This window comes from Hyperoodon ampullatus, assembly GCF_949752795.1.
Source record: "Hyperoodon ampullatus genome assembly, chromosome: 5".
NCBI lineage: Eukaryota > Metazoa > Chordata > Mammalia > Artiodactyla > Ziphiidae > Hyperoodon > Hyperoodon ampullatus.
Window position 1 is genome coordinate 7,941,699 of NC_136918.1, and position 15,379 is coordinate 7,957,077.

At 43.5% G+C, this 15,379-nt stretch overlaps 1 protein-coding gene and 1 pseudogene across 3 annotated transcripts in view; one reads left to right on the top strand and one right to left on the bottom strand.

Moving 5' to 3' along the window:
* Nucleotides 1-8,520: 8,520 nt before the first annotated feature.
* Nucleotides 8,521-12,035, bottom strand: LOC307053186 (SIN3-HDAC complex-associated factor-like; annotated as a pseudogene). Its single transcript has 2 exons — nucleotides 12,029-12,035; nucleotides 8,521-9,260 (listed from the first exon to the last, which is right to left on the bottom strand). The product of its transcript is annotated as an SIN3-HDAC complex-associated factor-like (transcript).
* Nucleotides 12,036-12,513: 478 nt separating this feature from the next.
* SLC25A36 (solute carrier family 25 member 36) overlaps nucleotides 12,514-15,379 on the top strand; it is a gene marked incomplete at its 3' end in the record, with an annotated part of 37,231 nt that continues 34,365 nt past the window's right edge. For both annotated transcript variants that reach the window (XM_079704937.1, XM_079704938.1), the window contains exon 1: nucleotides 12,514-12,600. In XM_079704937.1, coding sequence (XP_079561063.1) covers nucleotides 12,560-12,600 — 41 coding nt within the window. In that variant the 5' untranslated portion in view covers nucleotides 12,514-12,559. The remainder of the gene's footprint in view (nucleotides 12,601-15,379) is intronic.

Consider the following 15,379-nt stretch of genomic DNA (forward strand, 5'->3'; position numbering starts at 1 on the left):
GAGATTATCATATGGTTTTTCTCCTTCAATTTGTTAATATGGTGTATCATGTTGATTGATTTGCATATATTGAAGAATCCTTGCATTCCTGGAATAAACCCCACTTGATCATGGTGTATGATCCTTTTAATGTGCTGTTGGATTCTGTTTGCTAATATTTTGTTGAGGATTTTTGCATCTATATTCATCAGTGATATTGGCCTCTAGTTTTCTTTCTTTGTGACATCCTTGTCTGGTTTTGGTATCAGGGTGATGGAAGCACAGTCTTAAATACTGGACTGCCATGGATGTCCCAGGTTCAGTACTTTGAAGACTGCCCTAAGTCAAAGTTACTCACTGCTTACTAAACCTTGTGTTAGCAGGAGCTCATGATTAATATTTCACAGAAAACAAATGAATAAAACATGCCACTAAATGTTCCTTTTTAGCAGCTCTATCTCATTAAAGGCCTGCGCGGCAGGTCTGTGAGACTCCCTCTGCTGGCAGATCTGAGATGGGCTCAGCAGCTCAGAGAAGGTAAAGGAGCCAGCAGCCCTCCTCCGAGCCCCACAGTGAGCAGTGAGCAAAGCATCTTGGGAGGGACCAGAGCAGGGGTAAAAACAGGGTACTGGGGGTTCAAGGGTGCATTTCCAGCTCTGATGCTCACCCGTGGTTTCACTAGAGCTTGTGTTTCCTCATCTCTACAATGATGGTGGTAACTCCCTCAAGGGGTTGTCATGAAGATGAGATGAAACTACACGTAAAGCAAGTATCCATCACATAGTCAAGGCTCAATGAATAGCACCAATCAAATTATCCAAGACTCATTGGAATAACTTTGCTCTATTCGTGGAAAGTGTTCTTAAATTAGCAACTTCTACTCACCCTGATGATGAATCTTGGTTGAAAACTACATTTTAATGAAAGGTATCATGGACCTTCTTCATTCTCCCCATTCACCTACTCTCCCCCGCACCCCAGCCTACTCATTACTCCTCTGAGAGTGCGCACTCAGTCCAAGCCACCAACTGCAACAGCCCCCTAAGGCATTTCCTGTTTCCTTTCTTGCCCTCCTTCCACCCAGCCTCCACACATTACCAGAGTGATCTTTTGAAATTGAAAACTGGGTCCCTTAACAGATACACACTACTATATATAAAATAGATAAACAACAAGGACCTACTGTGTACCACAGGGAACTATATTCAATATCTTATAATAACCTATAAGGGAAAAGAATCTAAAAAAGAATACATAAATAAATATATATATATATATGTAACTGAATCACTTTGCTGTACACCTGAAACGAACACAACATTGTACATTAACTATACTTCAATTAAAAAATGGTTAAGAGAAAAACAGAAATAAAATACAACTGATGTTTCAAAATAATCTATATAGCTTTCAGTAAGAAAATTATTCAGTGTATATTGATTGTGTGCTTAGTTTAGGGCAATTACTTTAGGAGGCATAATTGAAATGATCATGATGTAAGGTGAGTATTGATATTTCAATTCTACATTTGAAATAGCTGAATGTCACAGACGGTTAATTAACGTGCTTGATATCACAAAGTGGCAGAAGTATAATTCAAACCCAGATTTTTCTAATTCCAAAGTCTGTATCTTTATTATTTCCCTAACCAAGTGGCTCTATTTGTAAGTTTGCAGGGTGGGGCAATGGGGCAGGGGAAAGTTACATAAAAGATAGGAAACTGACTATTCAACTAAAATGCAGCCTTTGACTCTGAGCCAAAAGAAAGAAAGGAAAAGAAAACTGGGCCCTTGCACTAGGGTGCTTAAAAGCCTCCAGTGGGTTTTCCTCTCACTTAGAATATGCAGACAAAAAAATGTCGCCTGCCATATCAGTAAACAAAGGATGTTGCAGCCATCAAGCCAGCAGCCACTACCCCCAATTGTGTACCCTGAGGGGATTCAGGATGGAAAAAAACAGGAGACTGGCCCTAGATAGTTAAGGTGCTTATCAAAGGAATGATTTCAATCAGCCCAGATTCTTGCATCTTCCCATACACAGGAAAGTGCTAAATTCATTAAGATGCCCGGTTTTCTTTCATTAGCAGTCATCTTTTGATGTTTGACTACCTGTTTTTTGTTTGTTTGAACTCCTGCATATCCTGGCCCCTCCCTTATCTTTTCGGAGCAGTTCCTCAGAACTATCCGAGAGGCTGAATCCCCAGGCTCACGTCCTCAGTAAGGCTGCTGAATAAAACATAATTCTCAACTTTTAGGTTGTGCTTTTTTTTTTTTTCCCCCGGTCGCCAGACCTACAAGTGCCGGCATGAGCTGGCTCCTGTCCACCTGTCCAACTCCCCCCGCAACCTGTCTTGTCTTGATCCCTCTGCTCTGCCACACTGCCTTCCTTTTTCCTTAAACTCACTCAGAGCCTTTTCACTTGCTCTGCCTAGAAATGCACTTCACCCCTGTTACCGGCTGAATCGTGTCCTCCCAAAATGCTTATGTTGAGGTCCTAACCTCCAGTACCTCGGAATGTGACTGGATTTGGAGATAGGGCCTTTGAAGAGGAAATTAAGGTAAAATGAGGTCATGTGGGTGGGTGGCCCTAATCCAATAGGACGGGTATCCTTATTAGAGGAGATCAGAACAAGGACACACACGGACTGAGATACATTCATACGAGGACACGATGAGAAGGTGGCCATCTGCAAGCCAAGGAGACGCCTCAGAAGAAACCAAACCTGCCAGAACCTTGATCGTGGACTTCGAGCCTCCAGGACTGTGAGAAAATAAATTTCTGTTGTTTAAGCCACCCAGTCTGTGGTATTTCCTTATGGCAGCCCTAGGGAACTAATACAACCCCCATCCTCACACAGCTGGTTCTTTTTTATCCTTCTCAGCAGTCAACCGAAAAGCCATGTCCCCAGAGAGTATGTCCATCACCACTCAGTCTAAACTACATCTTCCCATCCCTTAATTTTCTTCATGGTAAAATAGTTCCACAGCATGAAATTATTTGATTTGTTGACCAGCGTATTGTCTGTTGTAAAGGGGAATATAAACTCTGTGAGAGCTGCCACCTTGTCCGTCTCGTTGCTCTGCTAGGACAGTACCTGGCCCAGGGTAGGCACGTGGAAAATATTTATTTAATGTCCACGATGCCAAGTGCCCAAGAGGCTACACAGACAAATATGAAATGGTTCCCAACCTGGGGAAGTGTGGGGCCCACGGTTGGCCAGGAATCCTGGCTCTCAGGGAGTGCACGAGCCTGCGGGGTGGACAGGGCATGGTCTGGAGAGGCCAGCACAGAGCTGTGCAAGCACACAGCAGAGGACGGAGGTGTTGGGACATTTCTGAAAGCCCAGAGGAGTGAAGCAACTGTGTGAACGTGGGCAATGCCAGCAGTTCAGTTGGCTTAGAGGGACCTGCGCTTCTAGGAAGGGGTAGGAGAGTGGGGGCGGTAGACAGGGACTTCAGCATTAAGTGCCAAGCTAGGGGCATTGAACTTTCTTCGCTCTCCTTTCGCCTCCGTCTCACTCTCTTCCTCCTTCTCTGTCTCTCTGTCTATCTCTCTGTCTCTCTCTCTCTCTTTGCCTCTCTCTGTCTCTGTCTCTGTCCCTCTCGTTTTTCTTCCTCTTCATCTTCATCTCCTCTCTCCCCCCTCCCTCCCTCCCTCCCTTCCCCTTTTCTTTTTTTTTCTTTTTTTTTTAAATAAATTTATTTATTTTTGGCTGCATCGGGTCTTCATTGCTGCGCGCGAGCTTCTCATTGCGGTGGCTTCTCTTGTTGCGGAGCACAGGCTCTAGGTGCGTGGGCTTCAGTAGCTGTGGCTCGCAGCCTCAACAGCTGTGGCTCACAGGCTCAGTAGTTGTAATGCACAGGCTTAGTTGCTCCGCGGCAGGTGGGATCTTCCCAGGCCAGGGATCAAACCCGTATCCCCTGCATTGGCAGGCGGATTCTTAACCACTGTGCCACCAGGGAAGTCCCCCCTTTTCTTATAAGTAGAAAAAAATACAGAAATCCAACCTTATAGGTGTGCTGTGAGAACAGAATGATATAATACATGTAAAAGCATCCACCAACGTGTCAGATCCCTAACTGATAAAAATTTGTTGAATAAAAGTTAGTTGCATAACTGTAATAAATAACTGCATAAACTGTAATAACTATCTAGGGGACCGTACATCCAAAAGCACAGAATGCTTCCAGCTTTTTTCCATCCTGAATTCCCCTCACGGCACACTGGCACTGTGGGTTGTGACTTAATTCTCTGTAGAAGGGGATGATGAGCAATGCTCTTTGTTCTTTTTGTTTACAGTTTTATATATTTTGCCTGGATTTTCATATTTCTGATCCTTGTTACTCCATTTTGTTTGAAAGTGAAAGTCTTACAGAGCCAAAATTATGGAAAAGCTGGGAAAACAACTTTAAGTATTTCCTAATCAATGAAAAGAGGAAAAACAGTTTCGCTGTGGCCAAGAAATTGGATGGCGATGGTTTCACGGACATCCTGAAAGAAGACATTAAGGGATTAATTGAGGAGCAGAGAGAAACACAAAGTAAAAGAAGTTCTTGGCACCTCATACTTCTGGGAGATTTAAAGGCTTTTCCAAGGTAATTCTGACTACAGGCTGTGGGGCTTTCCCCGACACTGATCTTTGACCCTAACTCCAAGGTCAGTGAGACTTCCCAGTCCTGTTTTCTGTTTCTCTTCTGTTCACCCAACTACTAAGCAGGGTAAGAGGGCATGGCCTGAGGTCAAGGATGGAGAAGGTGGAAAGCTGCTGAAGCAGTTCTGGGGTGGGGCGTGAGGGGGACCCCGACTCAAGGGAATCGGCCACCTATGAAATAAAACTGTTATCACCCTCTTCGCCACCAAATATTTGCCAAGTGCTGCTTTGCACAGCATTGCTGCCAAACCAGAAGTCTATCCTTTTAACTTTTGGCCATTGACTCTGGGTATTGACCCAGTGCCAACTTCTTGCCAGGTACTGTTCAGGGGAGAAAAAAATCAACGATGCTTTTTGGCTTTGGGGGTTGAAAGACCCAAACCAGCACACATGGAACCGTTAAAGAACACGCCAAGGGTGAATTCTAGTTTTCATTTACAGACTTAAAAGGCCCACAGGGTACCCAGCACAATGAATGAACAGACTCCACCACCATCATGGTACTTTGTGGTGAAATTTCCCAAAACCAGGGATAAAAGAAAGATCCTAAAAGGTTAAAATAGCAAAAAAACATGTTCTATATAAAGACCAGAGCTACAAATGGAGTCAAGCTTCTCAATATGAGCTCTGGATGCTAGAAACCAATGGGGCAGTGACTTCAAAAGTCAGAGTGGGGGAACTTCCCTGGTGGTGCAGTGGTTAAGAATCCACCTGCCAGTGCAGGGGACACAAGTTCGAGTCCTGGTCCGGGAAGATCCCACATGCCATGGAGCAACTAAGCCCGTGCGCCACAACTACTGAGCCTGCGCTCTAGAGCCCGCGAGCCAAAACTACCGAAGCCCGCGCGCCTAGAGCCCATGCTCTGCAACAAGAGAAGCCACCACAATGAGAAGCCCGCACACCACAACGAAGAGTAGCCCCCACTCGTCCCAACTAGAGAAAGCCCGTGCGCAGCAACGAAGACCCAATGCAGCCAAAAACAAATAAATAAAATAAATAAATTTATTTTTTTAGATGTATAACTAAATCACTTTGCTGTACAGCAGAAATTAGCACAACATTGTAAATCAACTATACTTCAATAAAAAAAAAACAGAAAAAAAAAAAAAAAAAAGCAGGGACCCTTGGTAAGGCCCTTAGATGGTTTCTTAAATGGGAGGCAGGGCACAACTTTTGCATTACCACACACCGTTGAGGTCCCAGGCATTGTCCACACAAAAGTGTGTTACACCCTATCTCAACAAAATCTATGCATTTCTTTGCAAGGTGTCACTACCCTTCTAATACTCCTGTCCTGGAGGGTAGGAAAAGTCGTATTTTGTTTTCTGGGTTTTTTCTCCAAGCCACCTGGGACACATTCCTAAATTGCTCCCTGGTGGACAGTGTTTCCAACAAGCTAACTGAATCCTTCTGGGGGAAATCCATTTTTTACCAGCTCCTTATATATTTCCAGTGCGAGCTCTGCTTATCACCTGTGTATCTAAGGAGAGCCTTTAACCATGACTGAATTGAAATGTGACACAGAGTAACTGGTGTTGCTGATGGGAGAGGTGGCTCAATGGGACATGAAACCTGCATTTGGGAGCCACTGCCCTCATGGCTCCATCTGGGGCTCAGATATAAGTATACATTTCGTCCTCCGGGCACCACATCTCCTTAAGTTCTCTCAAAAGCCCCCCTCCCCCACCCCCACCCCTTTTTTTTTTTGAAACTATAGCTAATTTCTCATTCCAATGAACAATTGAGATGGTGTAGAACAGAGGATGAGAGTACAGATTCTGTAGCCCGACTCCCTAGGTTTCCATCCCAACTCAGCTACGTGCTCGTTGAGTCACCTTGACAAATCCTCTAACCCCTCTGTATCTCAGTCTCCTGGTCTATAAAATGTCCTTCATTGGGTTCTACAGTTAAAATACATGAAAAGTGCTTCCAACAAGGCCTGGCACATGGTGAGTACTGTACACATCTGAAGCTCTTTGAGATGATTACCATGAAGGCATCAAGTACCCAGGAGGACGCTTACCCAACTCTTACCAATGATGTCCTCTGAGGAGTAGGATTTAGGAAGGGAGGCTGAAGTGACGATTTTAATTTCTAACTCATGCACTTCTGTATTGTTTGAATGTATTACTTTCTATTAAAAGCAAAATAAGAAAAAACATTTAATGGCATCTGGCTGAGAATATAAAACAATCTCTCCAAACCTCCCACTAAAAGCTAAAAAGACACAAAGATTTTTTTAAAAACCTTACCCAAATATTTAAAACTAATGTTGCCAATCTAGAGCCCATATGAATTTTCTGTACCTACAAGACCAACAAAGGCTAAGTGGGGGAAAAATGGCATCGGTTGTCCATCTGTGCTCCACTTCCCAACAAATAGCTATTAAGAACTTTTCTTCAGCCCATAGCAATTAAAAAAAAATTTTAGTAGAATTTTACTTTAATATAAAATGAAAAAAACCCACAAAACCCCAAAGCCCTAATACGTTAAAACAAGTCAAACAATCATTCTCCACAGATAAAGCCTTCGCAAAGGTCAACTGAAGAGCTAAAAGTGAATTGTGCAGATTTTCAAGGAAGTCACCAGTCATGTAACATAAACAAATTATGTACACACTTGCAAGCCCTCTAAGAAATGTGCCCCAAGAAGTATTAACTTTGTTTTTTCGTGTGCCATCCTGAAGACTTGCACATTTTATTTTTCAGATAATTTAACATTTTTAATAGAGTGTGTTCTGTACCAAGTGGTAGTGCTTTGGTACTATTCATATAGGACTGCTTATCCTAAAGAGTTGACATTTCCCCAAGAGGAGCTTCTGCTTTAGAAGTTTCATATAAATTAAAATCTTTATCAAACATCAATATGGAGGGAGGTGACACAGGATGCAACATATACAGTCAAGTTACCTCTGTATATTTAGAAATTACTCTTTCAAGATATTCACATCATAGAGCTTAGTCTGTTCTGCTTAATATTCAGTAGTACAGGTTTGAATCATCAGAACCTTGGCAAGACCTTAATATTTCAAAGTTATTAACAACTATAGGGGCAAGTCCATGTTTACTGAGTTATGACAAATTTATTATAACGAAGGAAAACAAGTATAGCCAGCCATCTTAAAAAAATGCTCTAACCACTGCTTCTGAATATAGAAAGACTAAAACTACATACATTTATCATACAACAAATCCCATCTCTGTCCCCCAAATTCCCCTAATTTCATTCATTAGAAGGGGATTTTTTTTAAATAAATGGATACTAGGAAAGCCCAAGGGGATTTTTAAAAAAGACTTAAAAGCACTTTACAGCCGCATTCAGCTTTCCTATGAAATACTCAGCATCTTAAATATTGGGTTGGCCAAAAGGTTCGTTTGGGTTTTTCCATGACATCGTACAGAAAAAACCCAACCGAACGTTTTGGCCAACCCGATATTATGTACACTTTTTTTTTCTTTTAGTAAGCTAGACACTGGCTTCAGAGTTTGTGGAACTGAAGGAAAAATAACCCAGTCAAAACTATCCTAAGGGCTTCCCTGGTGGCGCAGTGGTTAAGAATCCACCTGCCAAGGCAGGGGACACAGGTTCGAGCCCTGGTCCGGGAAGATCCCATATGCCACGGAGCAACTAAGTCCATGAGAGCCTCCGCTCCGCAAGAAGAGAAGCCACTGCAATGAGAAGCCCACGCACCACAATGAAGACCCAACGCAGCCAAAAATAGATAAATAAAATAAATTAATTTAAAAAAAAACTCTATTAAAAAAAAACTATTCTAGAAATCGTCATTTGGCAGAATAGCAGGTATCCAAGTTAAAAATGGGAGGGTCATTTTGTTGCTTTGTTTTCCAAAATTTAAATTGTTTTTTGTTTCCTTTCTACATAAACCTCAGTCACCACGCCTGAGTGGAGATGGGCAGAGGCTCTGGCCCCTGCGCCTCCAGCTTCTCAGCAGCTGCTTTCTTATTGCTGCAGCAAGACTTGAATAGATGTGTGTCAGATGAGGACTTCCCCAAGACAGCCTTTATAGATAATGCCACAGCATATTTTCTGTCTTATCCAGTATGTGAGATCCAAAATGGAAAACACTGGCGTTCTGTTAGAGCCAGAAGCTGTCTCTGTATCCGAGCCATCATCTGACTGGTTACTATAACAAGGAGATTGAGCTGGAAAGGCACTTGAGGTGGTACTGTGAGCATCAGAATTACGACGTTTAAATTCCTTTGGCAGTTTGCTGATCTGGTTGCTTTTTAGCCTGTTTCCAGATAGAGTTTTCACTTTCTCTGGTTTCAGTGTAGTTTTTAGACTGGGTCCTGCCCTTGCATCTACCACGTGATTCCAGTTTTGTTTTTTGGTTTTTTTTTTTTTTGAGTCTGCTGGTAATTTCTTCCATCTTTTCACAGCAGGACACGGGCATTACAGATGTCTCCTGATCAAGTCTCATGTAACCGAAAGCAGCTCTGGAAGTCCTTTTCATAGAGTTTACTGTCAGTGAATCGAGAACTGGAGGATTTAGCTCTGCAAATACAGCCGCCCTCTATACTTTGGTATATCTTTGGCTTGTGAAAACCAAACACCTCTTCTCCTGGGCAATAGTCTTCCAAAAGCAGCCGATGCACATGCAATAACGTTCCTGAAGTGTGGAGTGCAGGAGTGCATGCCAAACCAATCCCCCTCCAATCGCTCCCTCCTCAACTGCCATGTCTAAAACGATTGTCTCCTGCAGTTCAGCAGCAATTAAAGTTTGAGGTTAGTACCAATCAGGAAATAAAGTAGCAGTCCCCTCTACTTCACAATGAGCTTATTTGTTTGTTTTGAGCCAAGCAACCAGTTGTGGCCACCCACAGTTTCCCCATCAGTTTCTCTTCCTACATTCAGTTAAAAACTACAGCTCCCAGAAGACCCCTCGGTAGGAATGGGGGTCTGGAAGAGGTACAGGTGTGCCTGACACTAAAGCAAGGTCGTTTAGCCCCACCCACCCGGCCTTAATATCATTCTGGAAAAGCACCTACAAGCTTGTTTGTTTAAGGGGCAAGGGTTCAAGAAACCTCATCTTGCGCTGGTCCTGAAGGAATCACTTGAAGACATTAGCCAACAGCAATGAGGAAGGAAAATTATAAAAGAGCTGGCAGATGACACAGTACAGTGGAACCTCAACAAACATGACAGCCAACTAACCCTGGAATCCCCACAACAATGAAGGCATCATCAACCACACCCCAGTGGGCAGCCCCAGGGGCTACCGGATGGAATGTGCAGGGGGCAGAGTCTCCTTCCACGATGCCATCTGAATGAGGTTCCAAAGTAAACGGTCACATTATGAATTGCTATTGCTCTTACGGGAATAATTTACTCCACATAAGAACTTGGGCTCCCTCCTTACCAGTTTCAGAAGCTTCATTAAATGTAATTACCACAGCATTCACTATGCCAAAAACATGGAGCTACAGCCATTGTCTTAAAAGAAATACATCTAAAATGGTGCAGGCACTTTGGAAAACAGTCTGGCAGTTACTCCAAAGGTTAAACGTTGAATTATCATATGACCCAGCAATGACACTCTCAAGTATATTCCCAAGAGAAGTGAAAACGTATCTGCATGCTAAAACTTGTACACAAATATTCATGGCAGGATTATCCATGACAGCCAAAACGTGGAAACAATCCAAATGGCCATCAATTGAGAATGGATAAACAAAATGTGATATAGTCATATGACAGACTATTATTCAGTCATAAAAGGGAATGAAGTACTTGATGTGGGCTGCAACATGAATGAACCTTGAAAACATTATGCTTAGTGAAAGAAACCAGACACAAAAGGCCACATATTGTATAAGTCTATTTATATGAAAAGTCCAGATTAGGCAAATACATAGAAAGTAGACTAGTGGTTGGCAGAGGATAGGGAGAGAGGAGAATGGGAGTGGCTGATAACAAGTGTGGGGTTTCTTTTTGGGTGAGGAAAGTGTTCTGGAATTAGGTAGTGGTGATGGCTCTACAACCATCAGAATATACTAAAAACCACTAAACTGTACACTATACATAGGTGAATTTTATGGCATGTGAAAGATCCTTCAATAAAACTGCTGTAAAAAAAGATAGAACTAACACCCCCACACACACCAAAAGTTAATACAAGGGTTTGGGGGAAGTATGGCCAGGGTGTCAATTTTTATTTCTACTTTTTGGAGTTTCATTTGTTTGTTTTTTTCAAAATTTCCCTCTCTAATGTGCAGCTATTACTTCACTAACTGAAGCTCTGGGATCAGAGAGATTCTGCTGGATTCAAATCCAGTCTCTTTCTGAATGAACTGGATAATCTTGGGCAAGTCAATTATTCTAAATCTCAGTCTCCTCATGAAAAATTGGGGGAATAATATCAATGGCCTCATAGGGCAGTTGTGTAAGAGAATGCTGTAGATCAGAGCCTGGCATATTAGTAAGTGCTCAAGCAATATTAGCTGCTGCCAGTTTTGCTATTAAGAATACAATGCAGTAAAATAATATTACTAATTATCGTAGGTAGCACTTACATAGCACTGTCTGTGGTGCTTTACATAATTTTAAGGTGTTTAGTCCCCACAACTGCCTTGTGAGGTAGGTATTCTTGTGCCCATTTTACAGATGAGCATTTACTGTGGAGTGGATGCACACTTGCCAGTGACATGCAGTCTGTACATTTTGTGGGCATTTAGGAGCAGGTAATGAGCATAGAGAGCTAAGGCAATCAGGGAGGACTTCGTGAAGGAAATGGCCCTGGAAGGAAAGGAAGGTGAGCCCTGGATAACCCCACATGGGTGGGAAAGTGTAGCGAGGACCCTGCCGGTGAAATGGAAGTTACCAAACAAAGAGGCGGGAAATATCAACATTTGTTCATTGTGGGTGATGAATACAGATTATGTTAGATTATTTCCTGCACTTCTGCACCTTAGAAATAATTACTAATTAACAAAAATTTTAAATATTTAATCATGTTGTAGAGGGATAAAACATTTTCTTTCCCCCAGTCTTTGACTTTCTTGTATATACATACAAGAAAAAACTTGCTGGTTAGAAAAATGAGTAAATGCCAGTTTTCTTTATTCTTTCTAAAATAAAGAATATTTATTCTACACTAATCGTATACTACACTAAGCATTGTCTGTAAACACCGTACTGTTGTTTGTGATCCTGTACGAGTGTCTACAAGCCTTTCCATGCACTGAGTGCTACTCTGAGGTAGACACCAGGAAGCATAAATGCTGGGTCATAGATCCAATTATTAAAACGTGAATCAAGCAGGGGCCAACGGGAAATTTCACAATTTTGCTGTGAACGTCAAACAGCTCTAAAAAAAAATAGTCTAAAAAAAGTACATCAGAGTCTGGGCAGACTCGTGTCCCAACTCCTCTTGCTTACCGGGCATCCAGGTCGTTTCTCACGTGGCGTGAAGTTCGAATCCGCTTGTCTGCGCGGGCCCAGGCGGCACCCGGTGCAGCCCTCGGGGCGGGAGGACTAGGTGCGAGGACCTGGTGACCCACTACCCTCCGGGCACGCGCTCTTGCCCCGCCTCCCAGCCCCTTCCATTGAGAAACCCCTTAGCGATCACGTGAAAGAGGCATGCCGGCTGCTTGACGTCACGCAGTGCGTACCAATGGTAGCTTCTGTTTATATCGCGGGGGGGGGGGGGAGGGTCGGAATATTCACGCCCCCGCTGCCACCGAGTTGCCCTCTAGCGCGGGTGGTGAAAACCTAGCCAGGGTGGGAGGCGGCGTGGCTGCAGCGCGGCGGGGAGGGCCGCGCTGGTCGCCTTCTGCAGCCGCGTCTCCGTCAGTTCCCGTCGCCGTCACTGGAGCGCCGTGAGGCTCCAGTCCGGGGCGGAAGCTGCGGCCGTCGCGGCGGCCGGATCCGCGTCCCGCCTCAGCGCCCGGAGGACATGCGGGAGAGAGAATGAGCCAGAGGGACACGCTGGTGCATCTGTTTGCCGGAGGGTACGTCCCAGGAGGGGCTTGCAGACTGGGGCTGAGGGCGGCGCTGGGCTGAGGCCGAGGGCCGTGGCCTGAGACGCGGGCGAGAAGGGAGAAGGGGCTTCAGCCCCGGGGACCGAGAGAGTGAGGCCTGGGCGGGGAGGGGTGAGGGGACTGGAGCCGGGGGAGCTGAGGGAACCCATGGGACTGAGGCCGAGGCGGGGAGGGGTGGGAGGGCGAAGCCGGCAGGACGTCAGGCTTTGGGCCCGCGGAACCGGAGCGAGGCCTAGAGAGTGGCCGGCGGGGCTGGTGTCCACGCAGGCCCAGTCCACGCGCCGCGGCCTAGCGGACGTCGGGGATGCGGGGCCATGGAAGGCCAGTAACTGCAAGCCTCACGTAGGTTGCTTGGCCGGGGCGGCGTGGTGGGGGGGGCGGGTAAAGCGGGAAGTGCGGAGGCCGAGGACAAAATGGGCGCCGGGCCTCCTCCTCCTTCCGTCCCTGGCGCGCGGGCTGCGGGGCTGCCTCACGTCGCTCACGCCCCGCCTCGGATCTCCGGCAGCTGATTTCCGGGCCCTCCTCGGCCCCGGTGGGTCATCTGGGGGCTTCCGGCGCCAGCTGGAAGGCTTTGGGGTTCAGTCGCCCGCAATAGCTGTAGGTTTCTAGGTCTTGGAAATTTTCCTTTCTCCAGGTTGCGAGATGCGCTACAAAGCGATAGTGCTTCTAGGGTCGGATTCTATTCCTGAGAACCAGGCGTCTTGCACACCCGCTGCTTTTCGTTTGCTTAAAAGGAGAAAGTGGAGGGTAGGGGAGAGGTCAGAAGCTTTGGCAGTAGTTACTGTGCGTACAAGATTAAGACTAAACTTGAAGTCTCAGTCCCCTGATTGCCAACTTGAGTGCTACAGATCTTTTGTTCACCCAGTTTAGTCTCCTTTTTAGGTGGTTCTTTCCAAATTATTTGGAGAGTCGTAGCAATTTTAAATTTAGGAGTTACTTCTTATCTGTAGGATCATAGTCGTATCAAAAATGGCTACGGTGAATTATGCTGAGGCTCTTTGCTGCCATTATGACCATATAAAGTCGCATCCCTTTAAAGCATACAGTTTTTTTTAAATCGACTACTTTAAGAATATTAAAGTAATACACAGGCGGTTCTATTCACAGTGGCTTGATTGGAGTTAAACGTGTGGACTCTATTGCCAGTGATGACAGTACTTTCCTTGAGTTGGCACATTCATTGAACAAACATTTATTATACACCAATTATGGGCCAGGCACTGTTCTGACATTAAAATACTTTTCATTTAATACTGTTCATTTATTCGTGAGGGTTTAGACAGGGTTTGCTTTCTATATTTCTGATACGTAAGAATAATCTTGGCAAATTAAATCATTTTTTAAAAACCATTAGCCATGTAGATGTTCTTATAAAGATGTCTTGTGCAAATAATTGGGTTCCCTCCTGTAATTAGATCATAAGGTAATTTTTGAAAGTTAGGAGACCACACATCTACCTCTGGCCACTATTTTGAGCAAAAAATGGACACACTCTTTGATTTTAATTCATCTTCATCTGTAGAATGAGGAAGTCGTACTAAATGATCTCTAAGGCCCTATTCTAGGTCCTAACATTTTTATTGCTCTGCATTCAAGATTCAGATGTCAAGTTTTGTTAAAAATAGGGCATATTTATTTGAAATGTTAGCTTGATTGCACTAACTTCCCAGTTTGGATTAGGATCATCATCCACGTTGTCGTTAGTAATGCATGTCAAGGCCCTTATGGTTAGTGTTTTCTTTAAAAACAGAAATGGGGCATTTTTGCAGCATCTAAACCCAAATAGATTTAGGAGCCCCCTACCCCCCAAAAAAGAACCTAGCATATGCAGGTTTTTTAGAGTATTAAATGAAGTACTTGTTTATAGGTCCTGACACAAGATAGGTACTCAGCCTTATAAATTTTCTTCTTTTGCATCCCATCTCGATTTCATGTTTATATGTGGTCTCATAAGTCATTTCAGTAAAACTTGGCTTACCTTTTTTAGAGAAACAGTAGAACTAGGAAGGATGGTAAAGATCATCTGGTTTAGCCCCTTCAAAATATGGGAAAATACCAAGGTATAAAAAATTTCTTACCCAACATTAAACAGCTTTTCATACATGTAAAATGAGAGTTAAAATAATCTCTGAAGAACCTCCCAGCTCTATATTAAATGAAATCATTTAGAATAGATTATGAAATTTCTATTTCTGTATGAAATTTCTATAGAATATTCTGGAAATCTGTATGCTAAGCATTATGGAAATGCAAACTGAGTTGTGGGTAACATTGTTCTTAATTGAAAATGTCTAGTATATCTCAAAGTTGCATATTTAGGCAATCATTTTTTGGACGTTCTTCATAGAAAACTAGATTTCATTTTTTTATCATGATAGAATTATGTAAATTAGGAGTTAGGAAACTTATATTTTACTTTAATAATAACAAGATAGAGAAAAGGCGAGAGATCTTTTTATTAGCCGTTGTGCAAGAACCAATAACCTTTCACAGTGGCATTTAATCTTTAGACAAAAATTGTCTTAAGATGGAGCCTTTGGATTGTTTTCCTGATGGTTATAATTGTATTTATTCAAATATGTGTTTATCAGGATCTCACATTTCTAGTAGCCTTATAGATGTATTATTAAATCAGGAAAACTTGAAACAGACTAGCACTGGACCTTGGGTCTGGGTGACCGACTCACATGCATAACTCGTGCTTTCTTTAACACACCCTTTGGTCCCATTATGTTTTTGTCAGGGTTAA